The following is a 17576-nucleotide window of genomic DNA, read 5'->3' as shown; positions in this document are numbered from 1 at the left end:
AGAAAAGGACCCAGGGATTACGGTGGACTAAAAGCTGAATATGAGTCAACAGTGTGCCCTTGTTGCCAAGAAGGCTGATGGCATTTTGGGTTGTATAAATAGGGGCATTTCTAGCAGATTGAGGGATGTGATCATTCCCCTCTATTCAGCACTGGTGAGGCCTCATTTGGAGTACTGTGTCCAGTTTTGGGCCCCACACTACAAGAAGGATGTGGATAAATTGGAGAGAGTCCAGCGGAGGGCAACAAAAATGATTAGGGGGCTGGAGCACATGACTTATGAGGAGAGGTTGAGGGAACTGGGATTGTTTAGTCTGCAGAAGAGAAGAATGAGGGGGGATTTGATAGCTGCTTTCAACTACCTGAAAGGGGGTTCCAAAGAGGATGGATCTAGACTGTTCTCAGTGGTAGAAGATGACAGAACAAGGAGTAATGGTCTCAAGTTGCAGAGGGGGAGGTTTAAGTTGGACATTAGGAAAAACTTTTTCACTAGTAGGGTGGTGAAGAACTGGAATGGGTTACCTAGGGAGGTGGTGGAATCTCCTTCCTTAGAGGTTTTTAAGGTCAGGCTTGTCAAAGCCCTGGCTGGGATGATTTAGTTGGGTTTGGTCCTGCTTTGAGCAGGGGGTTGGACTAGATGACCTCCTGAGGTCCCTTCCAACCCTGAGATTCTATGATTCTATGAGTGATATGAGGAGCATGGTACATCTCTTGTTACCGGCAAATGAACTCAGTTCTGGTCTGTGAGTAGTGCATAAAATGCACTCATTTTATTTTCTTCCATAAAGGGTTAAACAGCATTTCGGCTCTCACAGCCTGTCTGGGTGTTTTTTGGTCTACAGGTATTTGAGTGAAGTCTTAAAATACAGTGACAGGGATGTCAATCACCAGGGCAATAACAAATCCATGTCTGAAAACAATTCACAAGGGCCACATATTGCTTGATAAATTTACTGGTGAAGTGAGGATGTCACACAACTCATAGTCCTTGATGTCATCGAGTGCATTTAAATGCATTTGCTGGGATCACAAGAGATATAAATAGGTGCTCTTGCTTCCTCCAGAGCTCCTGGATGACACTGAACTGCCAGTTGATTTAAATGCTACTGCCCATGTTACAAAAGATTTGGAAACGGAGTGTAGATATTACATATCTAGATGTATATTTATTTATTTTATTTTATTTCTTGACAGTGAACTCAGACTAAATCAATGATGGAGGAAACTTTTCAGGCTAGCTGTTTAGCCATGCTTAATTTGCATCTGGATGGCAACTCCATTCTCCTTTCAGGGTCAGCTATAGCATAGATACCAAACAAAAATAAACGTAACATGGTTCTTTAAATATTACTGCACTGGGGATAGATTTGCAAATAGTGCATGTTAACTGCATGGTTGATTACTAAGGTATGGAAAATTGTGTGTCCAGCAAAGCATTTAGGCACATGCTTAACTTTAAGCCTGTGAATAGTCACATTGATGGTTGACTGGATTAGGATTTCCTCTATTATTGACTTCCGTGGGACTACTCATGGGCTTAAGTCCTTTGCTGACTCAGAGCCTAATTTCTTAAACTATGTAATTCCAGTGACTAAATTTAGGAGCATAATTTGTGCCCTAACTACTGAATGCTGCTTGTTAAAATGCTTCTTGCTGTGATGGGTTGGATCACAGAAACCCCCTTGGGGCTGCCAACTGATGTGCCAAGACTACTTCTGCCCCTGCTTTCCTGGCCAGCCTGGGACTCCAGCACCCTGTCTTGTTCAGCCAGACATGCCAGTCTGCTCCAACACAGACCCAGAGTCTGAACCACGTGCCCCAAAGCTGCAGACTTAACTGAAAGCAACTTAAGAAGTGTTCCTGTCTTTAACACTCAGATGCCCAACTCCCAATGGGATCCAAACCCCAAATAAATCAGTTTTACCTTGTATAAAGCTTATTCAGGGTAAATTCAAAAATTGTTCATCCTCTATAACACTGATAGAGAGATATGCACAGCTGTTTCCTCCCTCCTCCCCCCGAGGTATTAATACATACTCTGGATTAATTAATAAGTAAAAAGTGATTTTATTAAATACAGAAAGTAGGATTTAAGTGGTTCCAAGTAGTAACAGACAGAACAAAGTGAATTACCAAGTAAAATAAAATAAAACACGCAAATCTAAGCCTAATACAGTAATAAAAGTGAATACAGATAAAATCTCACTCTCAGAGATGTTTCAATAAGTTTTTTTCACAGACTGGATGCCTTCCTAGTCTGGGCACAATCCTTTCACCTGGTACAGCCCTTGTTCCAGCTCAGGTGGTAGCTAGGGGATTTCTCATGATGGCTCCTCCATTGTTCTGTTCCACCCACTTATATATCTTTTACATAAGAGGGGAATCCTTTGTCTCTCTCTGGGTTCCCACCCCCCTTTTAAATGGAAAAGCACCAGGTTAAAGATGGATTCCAGTTCAGGTGACATCACATGTCACTGTAAAACTTCATTACCCACTTGCCAGCACACACATATACAGGAAGACTTACAAGTAAAACAGAGCCATCTACAGACAATTGTCCTGGTTAATGGGAGCCATCAAGATTCCAAATCACCGTTAATGGCCCACACTTTGCATAATTACAATAGGCCCTCAGAGTTATATTTTATATTTCTAGTTTCAGATACAAGAGTGATGCGTTTATACAAATAGGATGACCACACTCAGTAGATTATAAGTTTTGTAATGACACTTTACAAGAGACCTTTTGCATGAAGCATATTCCAGTTACATTATATTCATACTCATCAGCATACTTTCATAAAAATTATAGAGTGCAATGTCACACTTGCGTGTTAAATTAATGGCTACACTACCAGGCCTCTCTACTCATCTTTCATTCTTGTTTAGGTATGAATGAGGCATGGTACCCCCACCATGGATTGCCTGTTGATGGACATAAAGGAGCTCCTTACACCCACTGTGTAGGCATGTAAGAGGGCTCATGAATGAGCTCTTAGTGACTAATCAGTAATCAATGTCCTGCTTGACCTTGAAGAGGACCTTTTCTTCACTGCAGTATTTGTAAGGCATTTGGTGTGATATAAGATCAAAGAGGAGAACTCCTGAGTCACAACCTCCTCAGAGGCAATGTAGGTTCAGTTGTTTATTTAAACCTGATTTCCTCTGAATGCCACATCATCTCAAACCTCTGGATGGCACCTATATGTATCAGTGACATAGGGACTGACAGCAATAAGGGCTCTATGGAACTTCTTTAGGGTCATTGCCTCTCACTGCTAGAGGCCTCTGCCAGGGGAAGGCACAGCATCAGGGAGGGAAACAAGGTCATTCCTGGGTGTCCATTTGGGAGAGAGGCTTCTCAGCTGGGAGTCCTGAAGTTACTGAGGGAAGTTGGAGAGCAAAGCTACACAATGACAGTTCCAGCACAAACAGGCCACTTTCACCACCTGATCTGCCCCAGAGACTGCACAGCACAGCACAGCACAGCACTGAACTGACTCTAGCAACATGAGGCCTCAGCAGTGACTAACAGCACCAGAAAACCTGGACACCAGAGGGGTGTCGTCACGGGTCGATGGCCCCTTTAAAGGGAGTCCAAGTCCAGGCTATGATTGATAAGCTAATTTAAAGGGAACATGCCCATCTAGATAGTTAATTAAACAGTGGGGATGCCTGCGGGGTGGCCAGGGTCAACCCTCCCCTCCCAGATTTGCAGCTTGGCTTGAACTGAGCATGCTTACATGGACTGAGTATGCTCACTAACACTGCTGAAGAGAGCTGCCTTCACTCACCCCCCCTTCCACTATCGGCAGGCATGGGTCACCTCTGTAATTAAATAATGAGCACCTGGGCCAATTAAAAGGCTATCAGGGCTCAGTTACAGGGAGGTGGGCACAGACAGAGAAGCTCTCCTAAGGGAGTGGAGCTCTCAGAGGAACACAGTCCCTAAGCAGAAGGGCTGTACAGTCCCTAAGCAGAAGGGCTGTGCAACCCCTAACACCAAGGGGAGAGACTTTATTTCAAGTGTATTTGTACATAATAAAGTAGAACCCCAACAGCAGAATATTGTCTTATGCCCTTTTGGACTGCGCTGAGTAGGTCTGGAGAAAAGAGAAACAGATGCAGAGTGCCTGCAGTGCCACAATAGGTCAGGAGGGGGCACTACAGAGCAGACATGCCCTGCAACAGGCATGTTCCAATGGATTGTGCCAAAGGGAGAAAAGCCAGTTAAAACTGAGCTTGAGAAACCCCCACCAAACTCATCTCCTTCATTTTGTTGCATTATAACAACCTGAGGAATCCAACAGCATAACCAGCAAACACGGTGTAAGTTACTCTGTTAGTCACAATTACTAGTGTGCAGAAGTATCTGTGATTATATCTTGTGGGAGGGACAAATGGAGTGCATTTATTGTAGTTTATTTCTATTTCACTAGCTATAATCCTATCTAACCACTGACCCAAGTTCCTTGTCCCCCCTTATCTAATGAATAGGCAACCTTGTGTCTAAATCTCAATCTGGTTTCCTACAGTGTTTTGCTATTTCTGCAGAAGCTCTGCATTAAGTAATATTTGTTTGTTTTCTGGAGATTGCCAGGTGAAGGTACCAGGTGTTAATTTATATTGAATCCAGGGGTAATTTATACTCTTGCCACAATTTTAGCACATATTCTATAATCCCTGGGGTGTAAGAATGGCTACATTTACACTTGTGTAATTTCTGGATCTGAGTCCTCTGTGCCTAGTGCTGTTATTGAAGGATAGACAGCCAGAGTTTGGATGATATCATTCCCCATCAACTGGTTTCAAGTTCCACGGCTAGGTAATAAGGAGCTATACCAATCTCCTAGAACTGGAAGGGACCTTGAAAGGTCATCAAGTCCAGCCCCCTGCCTTCACTAGCAGGACCAATTTTTGCCCCAGATCCCTAAGTGGCCTCCTCAAGGATTGAACTCACAACCCCGGGTTTAGCAGGCCAATGCTCAAACCACTGAGCTATCCCTCCCCCCAATAATAATAATAATAATCATCTTTCCCCTGCATTTTAATTTTCCCCTCCTTTTCAACAAGAAACTGTAATGCATGATCTCTGAGTTTGCACATGCACCTACCTGTAGAGCTTCCCAAGTGTCGTAATACTTTGATTTGCCAAATAACTTAGCTATTGACAGTGTGACATACAAAAGTTGCTGATAATAATAGTTTCTCACTCTGGTGCCAACTGATTTTTACCTTTCTCCTACAGGAAGCCACCAGGGTCTGCCTTATAATTTACAAGATTCCAAATTGCAAGTGGTTGTAGATCAGGTCATGAGTTTTCTCCTTTTCAGGTCCCACTTTTGGCAAGATTGGACAATTAGAATAATCTGCCTTTGGCTTTGTTGCTGGATTGGGGTGTTCAGGTCTGCTACTGAGTTGCATAGGGTCCTTCTAATCATGGATCCCCTTGCAGTTGCTTCTATTTCTTGTGCTTGGCTATGGCCCTGGGATCAATCCAGTGCCTTAAAAATATCTTAGCTACATTCTGGAAGAAGGGAATAGCATGAGTACAGCTACTGCTGTAGCTGGATCATTCATCTGGATCCCTAAGATCAGATCTGGATCAATGAAATTTGAAACCAAGCTTCAGTGCAATTACAACCTGGACCTTCCTAAAGTTTGTCAGTATCCAAAATCTAAGGCTTGCCATTCAGCTCATGTCTAAAGAGTAGTTAACAACATTTTAGAATGTTCCTGCACTGAATGTTTCATTAGTGTCTCTTAAAGACCCTTTAATTCTTTTGCACTTCTTCACTTAAGAAACCAGGGCGTACAATGATGTACATGTGATAGTTGTCATAATTATTGCTGTGTTGATTAATCTCTCTTTTTGTCTGTTGCAACTGAGTCTATCTTTTACTTCTCTCATCCTCCTTCCAAAATTCTTAGGAATCCAATTAGGAGTAAGTTTATTTATGTGGAGTTAATAATGTGGAATACATTGATTGCAGTACCATGTTCACTGGAACATTTTTTAATGCTTTATGTGGGGTAAAAAAGGATAATGAGCCATTGATTTATCAGCCAAGAAGCAAATTAAACTAGATGTAGGGTTTTATTGTTTGTTTGTTCCAGTGACTTGTGGAGTTGAACTAACACTGTATTAGAACTGTATCTCTCTTGTTCATGATCACTGTAGAAATGGTTTCACAATTAATATTAAAAATAAGATCAAAACTGAAATTTATTAAAGAAGAAACTAACAGATTGATAATTTCTTCTCTGTAGTTTATTTAAGTAAATTAATTATGTTGATTGTGTTTTTTCTCAGCTAGAGTAGTGTACATTAGGGGTAGTTTAAGGTATATAGAAAGCCTCATCAGCATATCATATTATGCCCTCTGCACTCTTTATACATACATGCAATTTTAGAAAACATCTTTAGGCTGATTTAAAATGAAAACAATAGGAGTAATTTGTTTGAGACTGAAGCATCTTTTAATTAATTTCCACAATCACTTTTAAATTGTTGCCTTGTGGAGTTTAGTAAACAGGAAATGTGGGGTGGAGGGGTGTCCGGGCCAAAGGGTGTTGTGATCTCACACATGGAGAGTCTGCTTTTGTATGGCAGAGCGCAGGGGAGTCCGCTGAGAACTCAACTCCTGGTGGCACCAGCTCATGCATTGTGTGGGTAAGAGAGAAGGTTGATTGTCAGGGGGAAGGATGAGCTGGTGCTGGAATGGGGTCTCTGCCCATGGGAATCCAGAATCCCTTCCCCCAAGAAACATCTGAATTGGTAACAAAAAGCAAGGGCACAGTGTGAATGGTGGAGATTCTAAAAAGGTCCATTGGAACACAACCTATAACATGCAAGAGATGACAGCACACCACAGTACTTCCTGAGGCAGGGCTTGTGAAGTGCTAGATGTTTTTACTTTTCTTTCAGAGCATGCAAGCCACTGAAACCATTGTCTTTTTATACAGTTGTTTAAAAAACCAATACTATGATAAAGTCATTTGTCATGTCTGCCAATTTAATTTCATTTACTTGATATGAAGAGTAACCTGGTAAGCACTGATGTGACTTCAATGAAACCATACTGATTTTCAGCAGCTGAAGAGTATTGACCTAAGAATTTTTTTAATACATCAGTTTCACCACATTTCAGACATAATAAATAGCCATATACACAAAAGTTATGTTAGCCAGAAATTCATAGCCAGCCAACAAATATCCAGCTCTTCTCCAGAAAGTTTGTGGCCATTTTAGTTCACAGTATATGGTTGAGTATGTTGTGTGTACATACACACCTATGTATATGACCACATACGTACGCACACACATCCCCACACACTTTTCCCGCAATTTTTTCCAAATTTTGCAGTCTTTCCTGAAATATCTCAAATGACAAGGTTTCTGTCATTATTCAGTGTTCTACAATTCCATTTTTGAGAAACTTTTTCTGATATTCAAACTAAACTTTCCTTAATTTAATTTCATCCCACTACTAGTTATACCACACTCTAGAATCCAAAATAAATCTTTGAATTCTTTGGTGATTACACCCTTCAGATACTTTTGGACAGCTATATTCTTATTCTTTTGCTTGCCTAAAAGAAGGTAAGATGCGGTTAGGTAAAATGATATTCCTGTTGAAAACTTTGGCATTTCATGGGCTATCAGCTGCAAAATACTATCTTCGGTGGCAGGGGATGGATTATTTGATGATTCCTGTTCTGTTCATTCCCTCTGAAGCACCTGGCATTGGCCGCTATCAGAAGACAGGATACTGGGCTAGATGGACCATTGGTCTGACACAGTATGGCCATACTTATGTTCTTCTTATCTTCCTGAAAATTATTTGTGCCCAGTTCTTACTCAGTGGAAACTCCACAAGTGTTATCTCATATTGTTTCCTGATAACTTTTTCCTTGTGGGAAAAGGTTTTCCCATCAGTGGAAAATGCCCCAAGCCTGTGGATCCACCTAGATCTCAGGGGATCAGCAAGCGGCAACCAGCATTCGTGTAGGGACTGCTTGTCTCTCCTATGTCTCCTTAGGCAGTCATGTTTTCTTGTATGCATGGCTTGTGCCTACCCAAGTGTTGGAATTATGGAAATACAACACAATAATATTATTATTATTTCAAGAAGAGATTCCAAAACCCAGAAGAGGAAGTAGTCATTTGTAGTGGCTTCCCCAGAAGATTTTGAAGGAGAGGAGAGTTTGGTAGGGAACTCGACTTGCCACTCCAGCCTCTTCCTTGCTCATCCTGCAGAATATCTACCCTACAGAGAGACCTCTGTGGCAGGGGGAGAGAGAGCCAAGAGAAAAAGAGGAAGCGTGCTATGGAAGTGACATAATCCCCTTCTGCACCACTTAGCCTGGTTTCACAGGAGGAAATAGAGGGTGGCATGGGGTCATCTTTGGAGAAGAAAGATAATCCAGTCTGGAAAGAGGGAATTGGCATGTCTTTACTTGCCTAAGCAGTGCCTCACCATCTATGCTGCTACTTATACCTATTCTAGCGGTGTGCACAGAGTATGTATTCTGCATGTATTCTCCTTCCTTAGAGGTTTTTAAGGTCAGGCTTGACAAAGCCCTGGCTGGGATGATTTAGTTGGGTTTGGTCCTGCTTTGAGCAGGGGGTTGGACTAGATGACCTCCTGAGGTCCCTTCCAACCCTGAGATTCTATGATTCTATGTTGCCATGAGGAGTCTGCAATGTAAGGGTACATCTACACTGCAATTGAACACCCATGTCAACTGACTTGGGCTTGTGGGGCTGTTTAATTGAGGTATAGATGTTGAGACTTGTGCTAGAGCCAAGGTTCTGGGACCCCCTGAGTGGGGAGGGTCCCAGAGCTCAGGCTCCAACATGAGGCCACATGTCTACACTGCAGTTAAACTGCACCTTAGCCCAGGCCCCATGAGTCAGAGTCGCTGTGTGAGTTTAATTGCAGGTTAGACATACCTTAAGAGAGGTAGGTTCAGTTCCCAGCTCTGCCATTGACTTCATCTATGACCTTGGGCAAGTCACTTAGTCTTTCTGGGCCTTCATTTCTTATTTGTGAATGGGGATAATGCCCTACCTTCCAGGGGGTTGGGAGCTGCTCAGATACTGGGTCTATGGGAGCAATATAAGATAGACAACTCTTTCAGGAAGGGTGTCACATCTAGACAGGGCCTGCTGTGTTACCTCATCCACACAGCACAGAATTGAGCTCCACAAAACATTTGTTAGTGCTTTGCCCCCTCTAATTCTCTACTAGCCACATACATGCCTTGTGAGATTAGCAACAAGGTCGTGGCAAAACAGGGAGTTCTACATGCTTCCTATATCAGGAGGTACCTGATTTTTCCCAACCTAGACCAAGAATATCCATGTTTGACATTCACTCCTGTACTCGGTTGATTAGGCTAGACGCAAGGGAATTCCTTTTACATCAAGCCACCACAAGGCAAGAATGTCAGCGCTTTAGCGTGTAGGTGGCGCTCGCGCCACATGTAGATCCTGAGGTTTCACGCTTTCATGAAACTCACCCGCATGCTTTTTGCCAGCTGTTTGTTGTAAAACTTTTCCAGGGAATTGGCTGGACAAAGAACCTGCTCGGGAATAACCTTTGCAAGCGCAGCTTCAGTTCTACGTCTGCGAACAGTCTAACGTTGCCAAAGTCACACGCTCCCACACAGATAACTAGTCTTTCAAAATTAGGAGTATCCTCCCTTAAACTTTTACCCTGTGTTCTTCCACAGGCCCCTTCCTCTACCTGAAATTTCAAAAATGCCATTTACCAATCGTTTGAAGCACTTTATTTAAGCTTCTGTTTATCATCACTAGCCAGCAGTGCAACACCTTGTAAACTCCACGTAGAACATTTAAGAGGAAAAACTTCACCAGGAGTCAGGTGAAGAAGAGCTATTAATGCTCATCCTGCCATTCCAGAACAGAACTGCTTATTCGACCTCCAGTTATGTAGTAACAAGGGAAAATTTCCTGGAATTAGGTCATTGCAGGAACTCTGGTTTGAGTCACAGCTGACATCCGAGAAACAAATTTCCAGGCATTTTTTAGTTTAATCCACTTAATTGTTATGTAACCTAATTAGAGAATGCGATTAAGGCTCGCAGAATATTCACCGTCGAGCCTGTCTAACCTTACGGATACATGAAACAGAGAAGCACGGAAAACGTATTATAAGTCAGAGGAAATCGCCTGCACTGGTTTTGTACATCGGGTATCTTGGGTTAGGAGGACTAGGTGTACATCACATACGCAAGAAAGCTAAGGCAGAACTGGATATTGAGCCTTTACTGGAATGATTACTTGGCGGGGCTCTTTTGATGTATGAGTTTTAGATACAAAAAGTAAATTCGGCAAACAAAAGAGGAACGTGCGAAAACTTCCTAGGCTGTAGAAATCAGACTAGCGCTAGGCAGGATACCGTGTCTAACTACCACGTGCCTTCCAATCTGCTTCCCCGCAAAACAACTTCTCAGGCAACAATTGGGGGCTGTATTAAAACTAAATGACTCGCCACATGCCGTGGTAGTGATTCCTCCTCTGGTGCTAGGGGCATGATTCAAATTCGGAACACGCGTGGGCTCTCCTTGCAGGCGCAGGTCCCCTTGCCATTCACCTGCCCAATGCCAGGGCGTCACCTAGTATCTGTTCTGGAAGCCTAGTGTCTTCCAGGCTTTGATTTAGTTTCCAAGCACCTACTACTACCCCCGAATAATCGGAGTGAGCAAATACGCTTTAAACGAGAAAACAAAGAAGAGTAACTTAATTCACAAAAATCATATCTGTCGGCAAACAGAGAGTTAAAAAACGGCACTCCTTCTCATCCAGCTATACTGCCCCAAATCTCCGCGTTAAAGGTTACACGGGAAAGCCCTCTCGCGGTATAGAGCTTTCTAACTGTGTCCAGTATGGTGATATTTCACCGCTGTTCCCGGAGGACGGCAGATAACGCTCCTACTGAGCAGCTCGGGTATGTCTGTAGCATAGCTGTGTATCTGCAGAGAGCGGGAGCTCTTGGAAAGCGGAGCTTGGCAGAGTCCTTACACTTCATAAGTAAACCGTGAATAGAGACTTGTAACATACACCCAGAAAAACAAAGAGGTTTCTCTATCTATCTATCTATCTATCTATCTATCTATCTATCTATCTATCTATCTATCTATCTATCTATCTATCTATCAAAGAGTGGAAGCAGCCCCCCGAATACTGTGTACTGTGATAGCGAAAAAGAGCTTTAACAAACTCTTCCTTCGACGCAACCTCAGCGGGACACTTAACAGTTTACAAGACACCAACACTTTTCTGGCAGTGGATGTGAGGCTGCTAAGGTCCTTGCGACTGTTCTGGACAGAAGCTCTGCTCAGAACTCGTGCTTGGCCATACGTCCAGCTGCTACCCACATGTTCGCTCTCTCCCCCATCCCTCGTTGTCTTTAATGTACAGACGGAGAACCAGGCTGCTAACAGTTCCCGGTTAATCATACACAGGCTAATCATACAACAGGGCTCCCTGTTGCAGCCCACAGAGTGGCAGGACCTACCCAACTATCTTCTGTTGTTTTAAGCTGAATTATGTTGTCAGCCAAGTCTTACTCACTGGATAAGCCATTCATTAATATAAATCAATAAAAATAGGGTACGCAGGCTGCTCATGAATTAAGTATGAACTTCTTTCCCGGCTCAGAGCATCCTGAACAAAGCGATCACGGACTTCCATTCATCCCCTTGGGAATAGTGACGTCTCCCAAGTAACGTGATTGCTTTTTCTGAAGCAGAAACGTGGTCCTATGTATAAACCCTATAAAACGAGGCTGTTTGGAGGGCTGAGCAGAGTGCTACTGAAGGGGAGAGACGGCATCAGCCTGAGGAGGAGGGCTGGGGAACACCACGAAACACGGACCCAGCCCCTACACATTCCCCTTCAGGACCCAGGACAGAGTGCGGGTCGAGCTGCCGAGGAATTCAGCACCTAGGAGAACTCCCAGCGCCGGGCGGACTTCCCAGGAGAAAGGACCGTCGCCCTGCCTCGTGAGTACCGCCAGCTAGCCCCGGTCTCAGTAAACCCACTGGAACTTGCTAGCGAGTAGAGAGAAGAAAGGACCCCCCGATTGTAAGAGCAATGCAAACAGTCTTAACGCTAAAGAGTTGCTGACCAACCAGCAAATGGGATTGTATAGAACAGTCCTGCCTTCTCTGACGCTACCGTCTCTTTCTCAATCCTTGATCAATTCCTATGGACTTTAGCTCAGATTAACCAGTTTAGGGTGTCTTTGCTTTGCTCGGGGAGGGAGCGCCTTCCCCTGTACTTCTCCTTACTGCTGCATGTTAGCTACCCCTCCTCCAGTGCCGATTTCTCCCTTATGGATAGTTATCACGCTTTGGTTACTTGGGCTCCCTCTTAGCGCTTTTATTATTCGATATCCTCAATTTAAATTCACCGAATTAACCAAATCAAGCCGATCGTTCTTTTCTCGCTTTACCTGCACTTTTCTTTCCTGCCTGGGGTGTGTGTATGTGGGGGGGGGGGGGAGCAGGGGTTGGAGGAACTAGAAGAGGTGTTGATACTCTACAAAAAGTTTCCACTGGAAGTCTCTGTTTCGAGCTCAGAGGGATACAGGCTGGTTTTGAGCGAACGTGAACATTCATGTTTAGAATGTTCAACTCAAGTTCCTCACTGCCTGCTCCTGCCTTTGGGTTGCTTGAAACAAAGCGCAGTTCCGCTTTCCACGGCAGCATTGTACAGTGCAGCGTGAGAACCACCATTCTTTATTTAATCAGATTTAAGTTATTAAACTACTGAAGTGAAGTAAGTGTACGTGGCTTCCCCAGCGGAGCACAGCGTAGAGGACGCACAATGTTAGTTCCCATTATTACTTCGTTCTTCAAATTCAAACGGGTTTATTTTTCACTAATGTCTGAGTTTCAAGGAGGTTTACGTTTTGGATAGAACTTCTCCCTTTCACCCTCTCCCTGCCTTTGGCCTTCAGCAGATACTGGGAATTACAAAGTAGAAGCAATAGTTTCCTTCCAGATAAATTTAGAAAAAAATAGTTTATTGTCAACCAGATCTGTATTATCGAGCGAGTGCCCCCGATTTTTAAAGCAAAAGCAAAAAATTATAGCTCGCAGCAAATTTTAAACAGCAGTACCCTGGCATGCCATATTTGAGGGATGAGGTGTAGCCCGCAGCAGGGATCCTTACTTTTCCATGTGGGATCCGAAACCTTCCGCCCCCTTTCCTTCAGACAGCAACAAAAGCATCTTAGAAATGGCCCTCTGTCTATGCAGCCGGAAACCCGTGCGATAGGAGATAATTATTGCCTCCTATTCATTAACTCAGGTCCAGCATGATGGAACATAGAAGCAGCTCCCAGCTTCTTCTGTCCTTCACACTCTTCAGTGTTCTCTGCTCGCCAGCACTGGCATTACCCCCTTTGGGGACATATTCGGCTATGAGGTAAGTGCAGTTCCAACTCATGCGGCCTCGAGCTATAGCACCCCGCTGCTCGCTAATGACACAACACGATCTGCGAAAGGCGAGGTTGCAGCAAATGGGCTAGTTAGTTAGCATCAGCGGCGTCCTACTGTACTTGTTATCTTGGAAACTCTAATCCAAGGCTTGAATACAAGGCTTCTCTTTAGCAAACGTGGTTGAAAGGCTCATTTATTACATTCTCACATCAACATTGCAGGAAGGGACTAATCATTATTGGGTACGCTGGTAATCTTTGCAATAGCGTCAGTCAAGATTTCCCCTTTTGGCAGTAGCATGGATGCAGGGGCGGCTCTACAAAGTAGGCTGCCCCAAGCAGCGCGGAGCGCTGCGCCGCCCTTCCCCTCTTCCCGCGGCTCCGGCATCCTGGGGAGGGCGGCATTTGGGTGGAGCCCGCGCTGCATGCCTGCGGCGGCCGGACCGGGAGAAGAGGGAAGGACGACACAGGGCGGCATGCCGGCGGCTCCACCACCAGCACAAACGCCCTCCCCAGGATGCCGCCCCAAGCGGATGGTATGGGCTGGTCTACCTCAACTTTCTGTAAATAACGTAAACGTTAAAAGGGTTTTAAGAAGTGGCACTCCCTTCTCCATCTGTTCCCCAAGAACACCAGGAAGTGATATGATCCTTTCATTTAGCTAGTGCCAGCATCACTGGTGGATAGCAATTAAATGGCTTCTTCTTATTTTAAAGGTCCTAAGTACCATTTTCACACGAAAAGCTCTTTAGTAATGATTACTATTTACATGAAGAATATGACAAATAGTAAAGTAAACATGCTGAATTGTGTTTCTGGGGTTGCATTGGCCTCTTACAAATAATAAGTATCAGATCTTTTTATGGCAAAACCTCCATTTCACCTCAACCCTACCATTGTAGCTGGACTGGCATCCTGTAATTCTTTTCAAATATATAGCAGATTCAATGTGCCTCAAATTATGGCTGTAGACTGTATTACAGTAGATTGTGAGAAAGTGACTTGCCTACATCTATGCATAACTTTGGCATAAAGAACACATTGTAGTTTGATATTTTGAATTTTTGTTGTTGTTTATTTCATAGATTTCATAGAATATCAGGGTTGGAAGAGACCTCAGGAGGTCATCTAGTCCAACCCCCTGCTCAAAGCAGGACCAATTGGTAAAGTCAAATGTTACAATGCAGTTTTCAGTATTAAGTTGAAACAAATGTACACGCTGAAAAGAACAAATGAATATAACTATAGTTATATAATTTTAAAATTTTCCACTTGGGTTGGTTTATTTCACACAACAGTAATTGTACTTGTTTCATAAAATATCTGTAGCTGAAGGAATACTGGTAAGAGCTAAATCCTGCGTTTCTTACTCCAATAGGTATAATTTGTCCACAGGAAGTGTATGCCTACAATGTTAGCATGAAATCTCTTCCCAGCCTCAGTGTGTGATTTGGTACATCGTCACATGCTGCGTCTACCACTCTGACAGGAAGCTATCATTTTCCATAGAATACAATAATGACCCAAAGGAATATCTGTGGCCATACCACTGCAACATAGTCATGTTATCCTTAATAATACATGAGATCATGCATCAAACTGTGGGAGTGGGCAACATTAACAAATAAGCTAACAAAAAGTTTATCAGTCAATGTTTGTGATATTAACACTACTTGAACAGAATTATGGTTATGATGAAAAACACATTAATTATTAGCAGTGAGATATTCTGATGAGTTACTAGCAAATCAGTCTTAAAAGATAATAACAATCAGTATATAGCTATATGTTTATATCTTATGTGGTAAAATTCATCCCTCTTCAGAGAACCTGAACAAAGGCCTAAGAACCACTTAGTTCCACTTACGTACCATTTTAAGGTCTTGACTGGAACTTAAGTTGTACATAGATCTTCTGGCCCTTTACACAGAAGTGAATTTAATCCATAGTTTATATCATATACATATTCCTGTATATTGCAATGGTTGCCATTAAAATTTTTACAATTGCCATTTGCAAGTAATTATAATGACCAGGGATTGCATGGTATTCCCTTAAGTCAATTATTTGCAAAGATAAAATTATAAAAATGTGAATGCTGACCCATATGTAGATTCATGTAAATATATGGTTAAAGATGGAGAAAATCTATTACACCAGATACTGTATCATCTTGCCAATGGAGGATTATTACTTGCAGAGTATTTTCTTATGCTTTATCCAGTTTGCTTTAAAATGTCTTGGGCATTAGACACATGTATATTGTTTGACACATAGGAGACTGCATGCAAATTGCATTGAAAGAGACAGTATTAAATATCCTCATTTTGCAATACTTTACGAGATTTTCTACTCCAGTAGGTTGGGAAACAGAATGCCATTTGATGGAGCAAGTGAACCTGATCAAGCCCAAGGTTCATTAAAACCTGAAACTGACATTTTGCAAAATGCACTACCAGAAAATGACAAATTTTATCTTGACATGTCCAGAGCTTTGGATAGGTGAGAATTTTTGTTGCCATAAATATAAGTTTTGATGCATTGCTTGAATGATACCATGGTAGAAAGTGCTTTTCCTGCATTTATTCAAATGAACTTTTCAAACTGCTTAAGACAATGACTGATAATGACTTTCAAAAGAAGTGCTTATGAAATCGAAAATAAAAACTGTATTTACTTGTAATACATGAAGCCCAGATTTTATTGTGGAGTTATTTTTTCATCCATATTAGGAATGCAAGACATGCTGATGGACTTTTCACCAGTGGCTACAGCAAACTTTTGGGTCAACTTTCTGCAAGGAGATATCTGGAATCACTTATTGGAAAACGGGTTAGGTGAGGTTACACTTCAATAGAGCTTTTATTCAGCTTGCTTCACTAACTGTTCTGTGCATAAGTTTCCCCATCTGCAAATTGGGGCAATGATATTTACCATGCTTTAAAAAGTTTTTTGAGATCTTCAGATATAAGAGCTAAGTAATTAAATATAATTCAGTAACATTAATACATTATTATTTATTTGTATTATATGTATTGTAATTTTTGTCCAAAAGTGACTTTTTGAATTATAGTGTAATACCTGCGAGGAGTCACATCACACACTAAACACAGCTCTGAAAAAAATCAGACTGTATGCTGTTCAGACTAATGATAAATACTGTCAGTAATATGACAACTATTGGGTTAATTTTTTAATATTTTTCCCTTTGCAGGCCATGCACATCCTACACTTTGACATTCAAACTTACACTTGGGTGCATAAATTCCCATTTTACATGCCCAGAAGGTGATTAGAAATTGGACACTGAATAGGCACTTATTTCTACCCAGGCTACTTTGTCCCTAAATACAAAGGACTGGATTCTGAGCTGGTGTAAAACCGTGTAGTTCCTTCAGCAGAGTGATGGCAGATTACACCATCTGAAGATCTGCCTTTAAACTATGAGGCAGGAAATTTCTGACTTCAACTTTGGCTTTCCCAAATTTACTTAAAGCCAGCGGTGCAGTGGTTAAAAAAAAAAAGAAGTGGGTAAATTAACCTAAATTCCTCATTCCTCAGGTGAGAAGTGGGTAAACTCCATTTACCCATGTTTACTCTTGACTACACTACTGCTCAGAGCAAACATTTTAAAGCTATATATAAACATGCTGTAATACTTGGAGCCTGCTCCCATTGAAGTCAAAAGCAAAATTCCCACTGACTTCAATGGGAACAAGACTAGGCCCTTTAAGAGGTTATTTATATTTCAGTCAGCCTATATACCGTATATACTCGTTCATAAGCTGAATTTTTTCAGTAAAAAAGGGAAGCACCAGAGACTGGGGTTGGCTTATGAAGGGGTATAGAGAGGGGAAGAGATGGTACACAGTCCCTCCCCACAACAGAGGGATCAAGGAGAGGCAGCACAGCCAGCAGAGCCAGAATGGAAGAGGCGGGGGCAGAGTGTCTTCGCTTCTGGCCATGCTGCTCTCCCCCCAGCCTCTGAAGCAGCTGCCGCTCCAGGGCTGGTAGGCTGCAGCCATGCCAATCGGCCCACCGGAGCAGCTCCGGCCAGGCCAGAGACATCCTCCTCTGGCCTGCCCCGACCCAGATAAGGTGG

At 42.7% G+C, this 17576-nt stretch overlaps 1 protein-coding gene across 4 annotated transcripts in view; it reads left to right on the top strand.

Moving 5' to 3' along the window:
* LOC120400828 (vasoactive intestinal peptide) overlaps window positions 1-17576 on the top strand; it is a 55183-nt gene that overhangs the window by 33661 nt on the left and 3946 nt on the right. Inside the window, exons 1-4 of one of the 4 annotated variants that reach the window (XM_039529942.1) lie at window positions 11811-12032; window positions 13345-13461; window positions 15833-15976; window positions 16207-16311. In XM_039529942.1, the coding sequence (XP_039385876.1) occupies window positions 13352-13461; window positions 15833-15976; window positions 16207-16311 (359 nt within the window). In that variant the 5' untranslated portion in view covers window positions 11811-12032; window positions 13345-13351. Of the gene's footprint in view, window positions 1-11810; window positions 12033-13344; window positions 13462-15832; window positions 15977-16206; window positions 16312-17576 lie in introns of those variants that run through there. The other 3 variants (XM_039529941.1, XM_039529940.1, XM_039529943.1) reach the window with 3 other exon arrangements.

The sequence above is a fragment of the Mauremys reevesii genome, linkage group 3 (assembly GCF_016161935.1).
Source record: "Mauremys reevesii isolate NIE-2019 linkage group 3, ASM1616193v1, whole genome shotgun sequence".
Taxonomy (NCBI): Eukaryota; Metazoa; Chordata; order Testudines; family Geoemydidae; genus Mauremys; species Mauremys reevesii.
The sequence above is the reverse complement of the archived record's forward strand: the minus strand, read 5'-3'. Positions and strand labels throughout refer to the sequence as shown.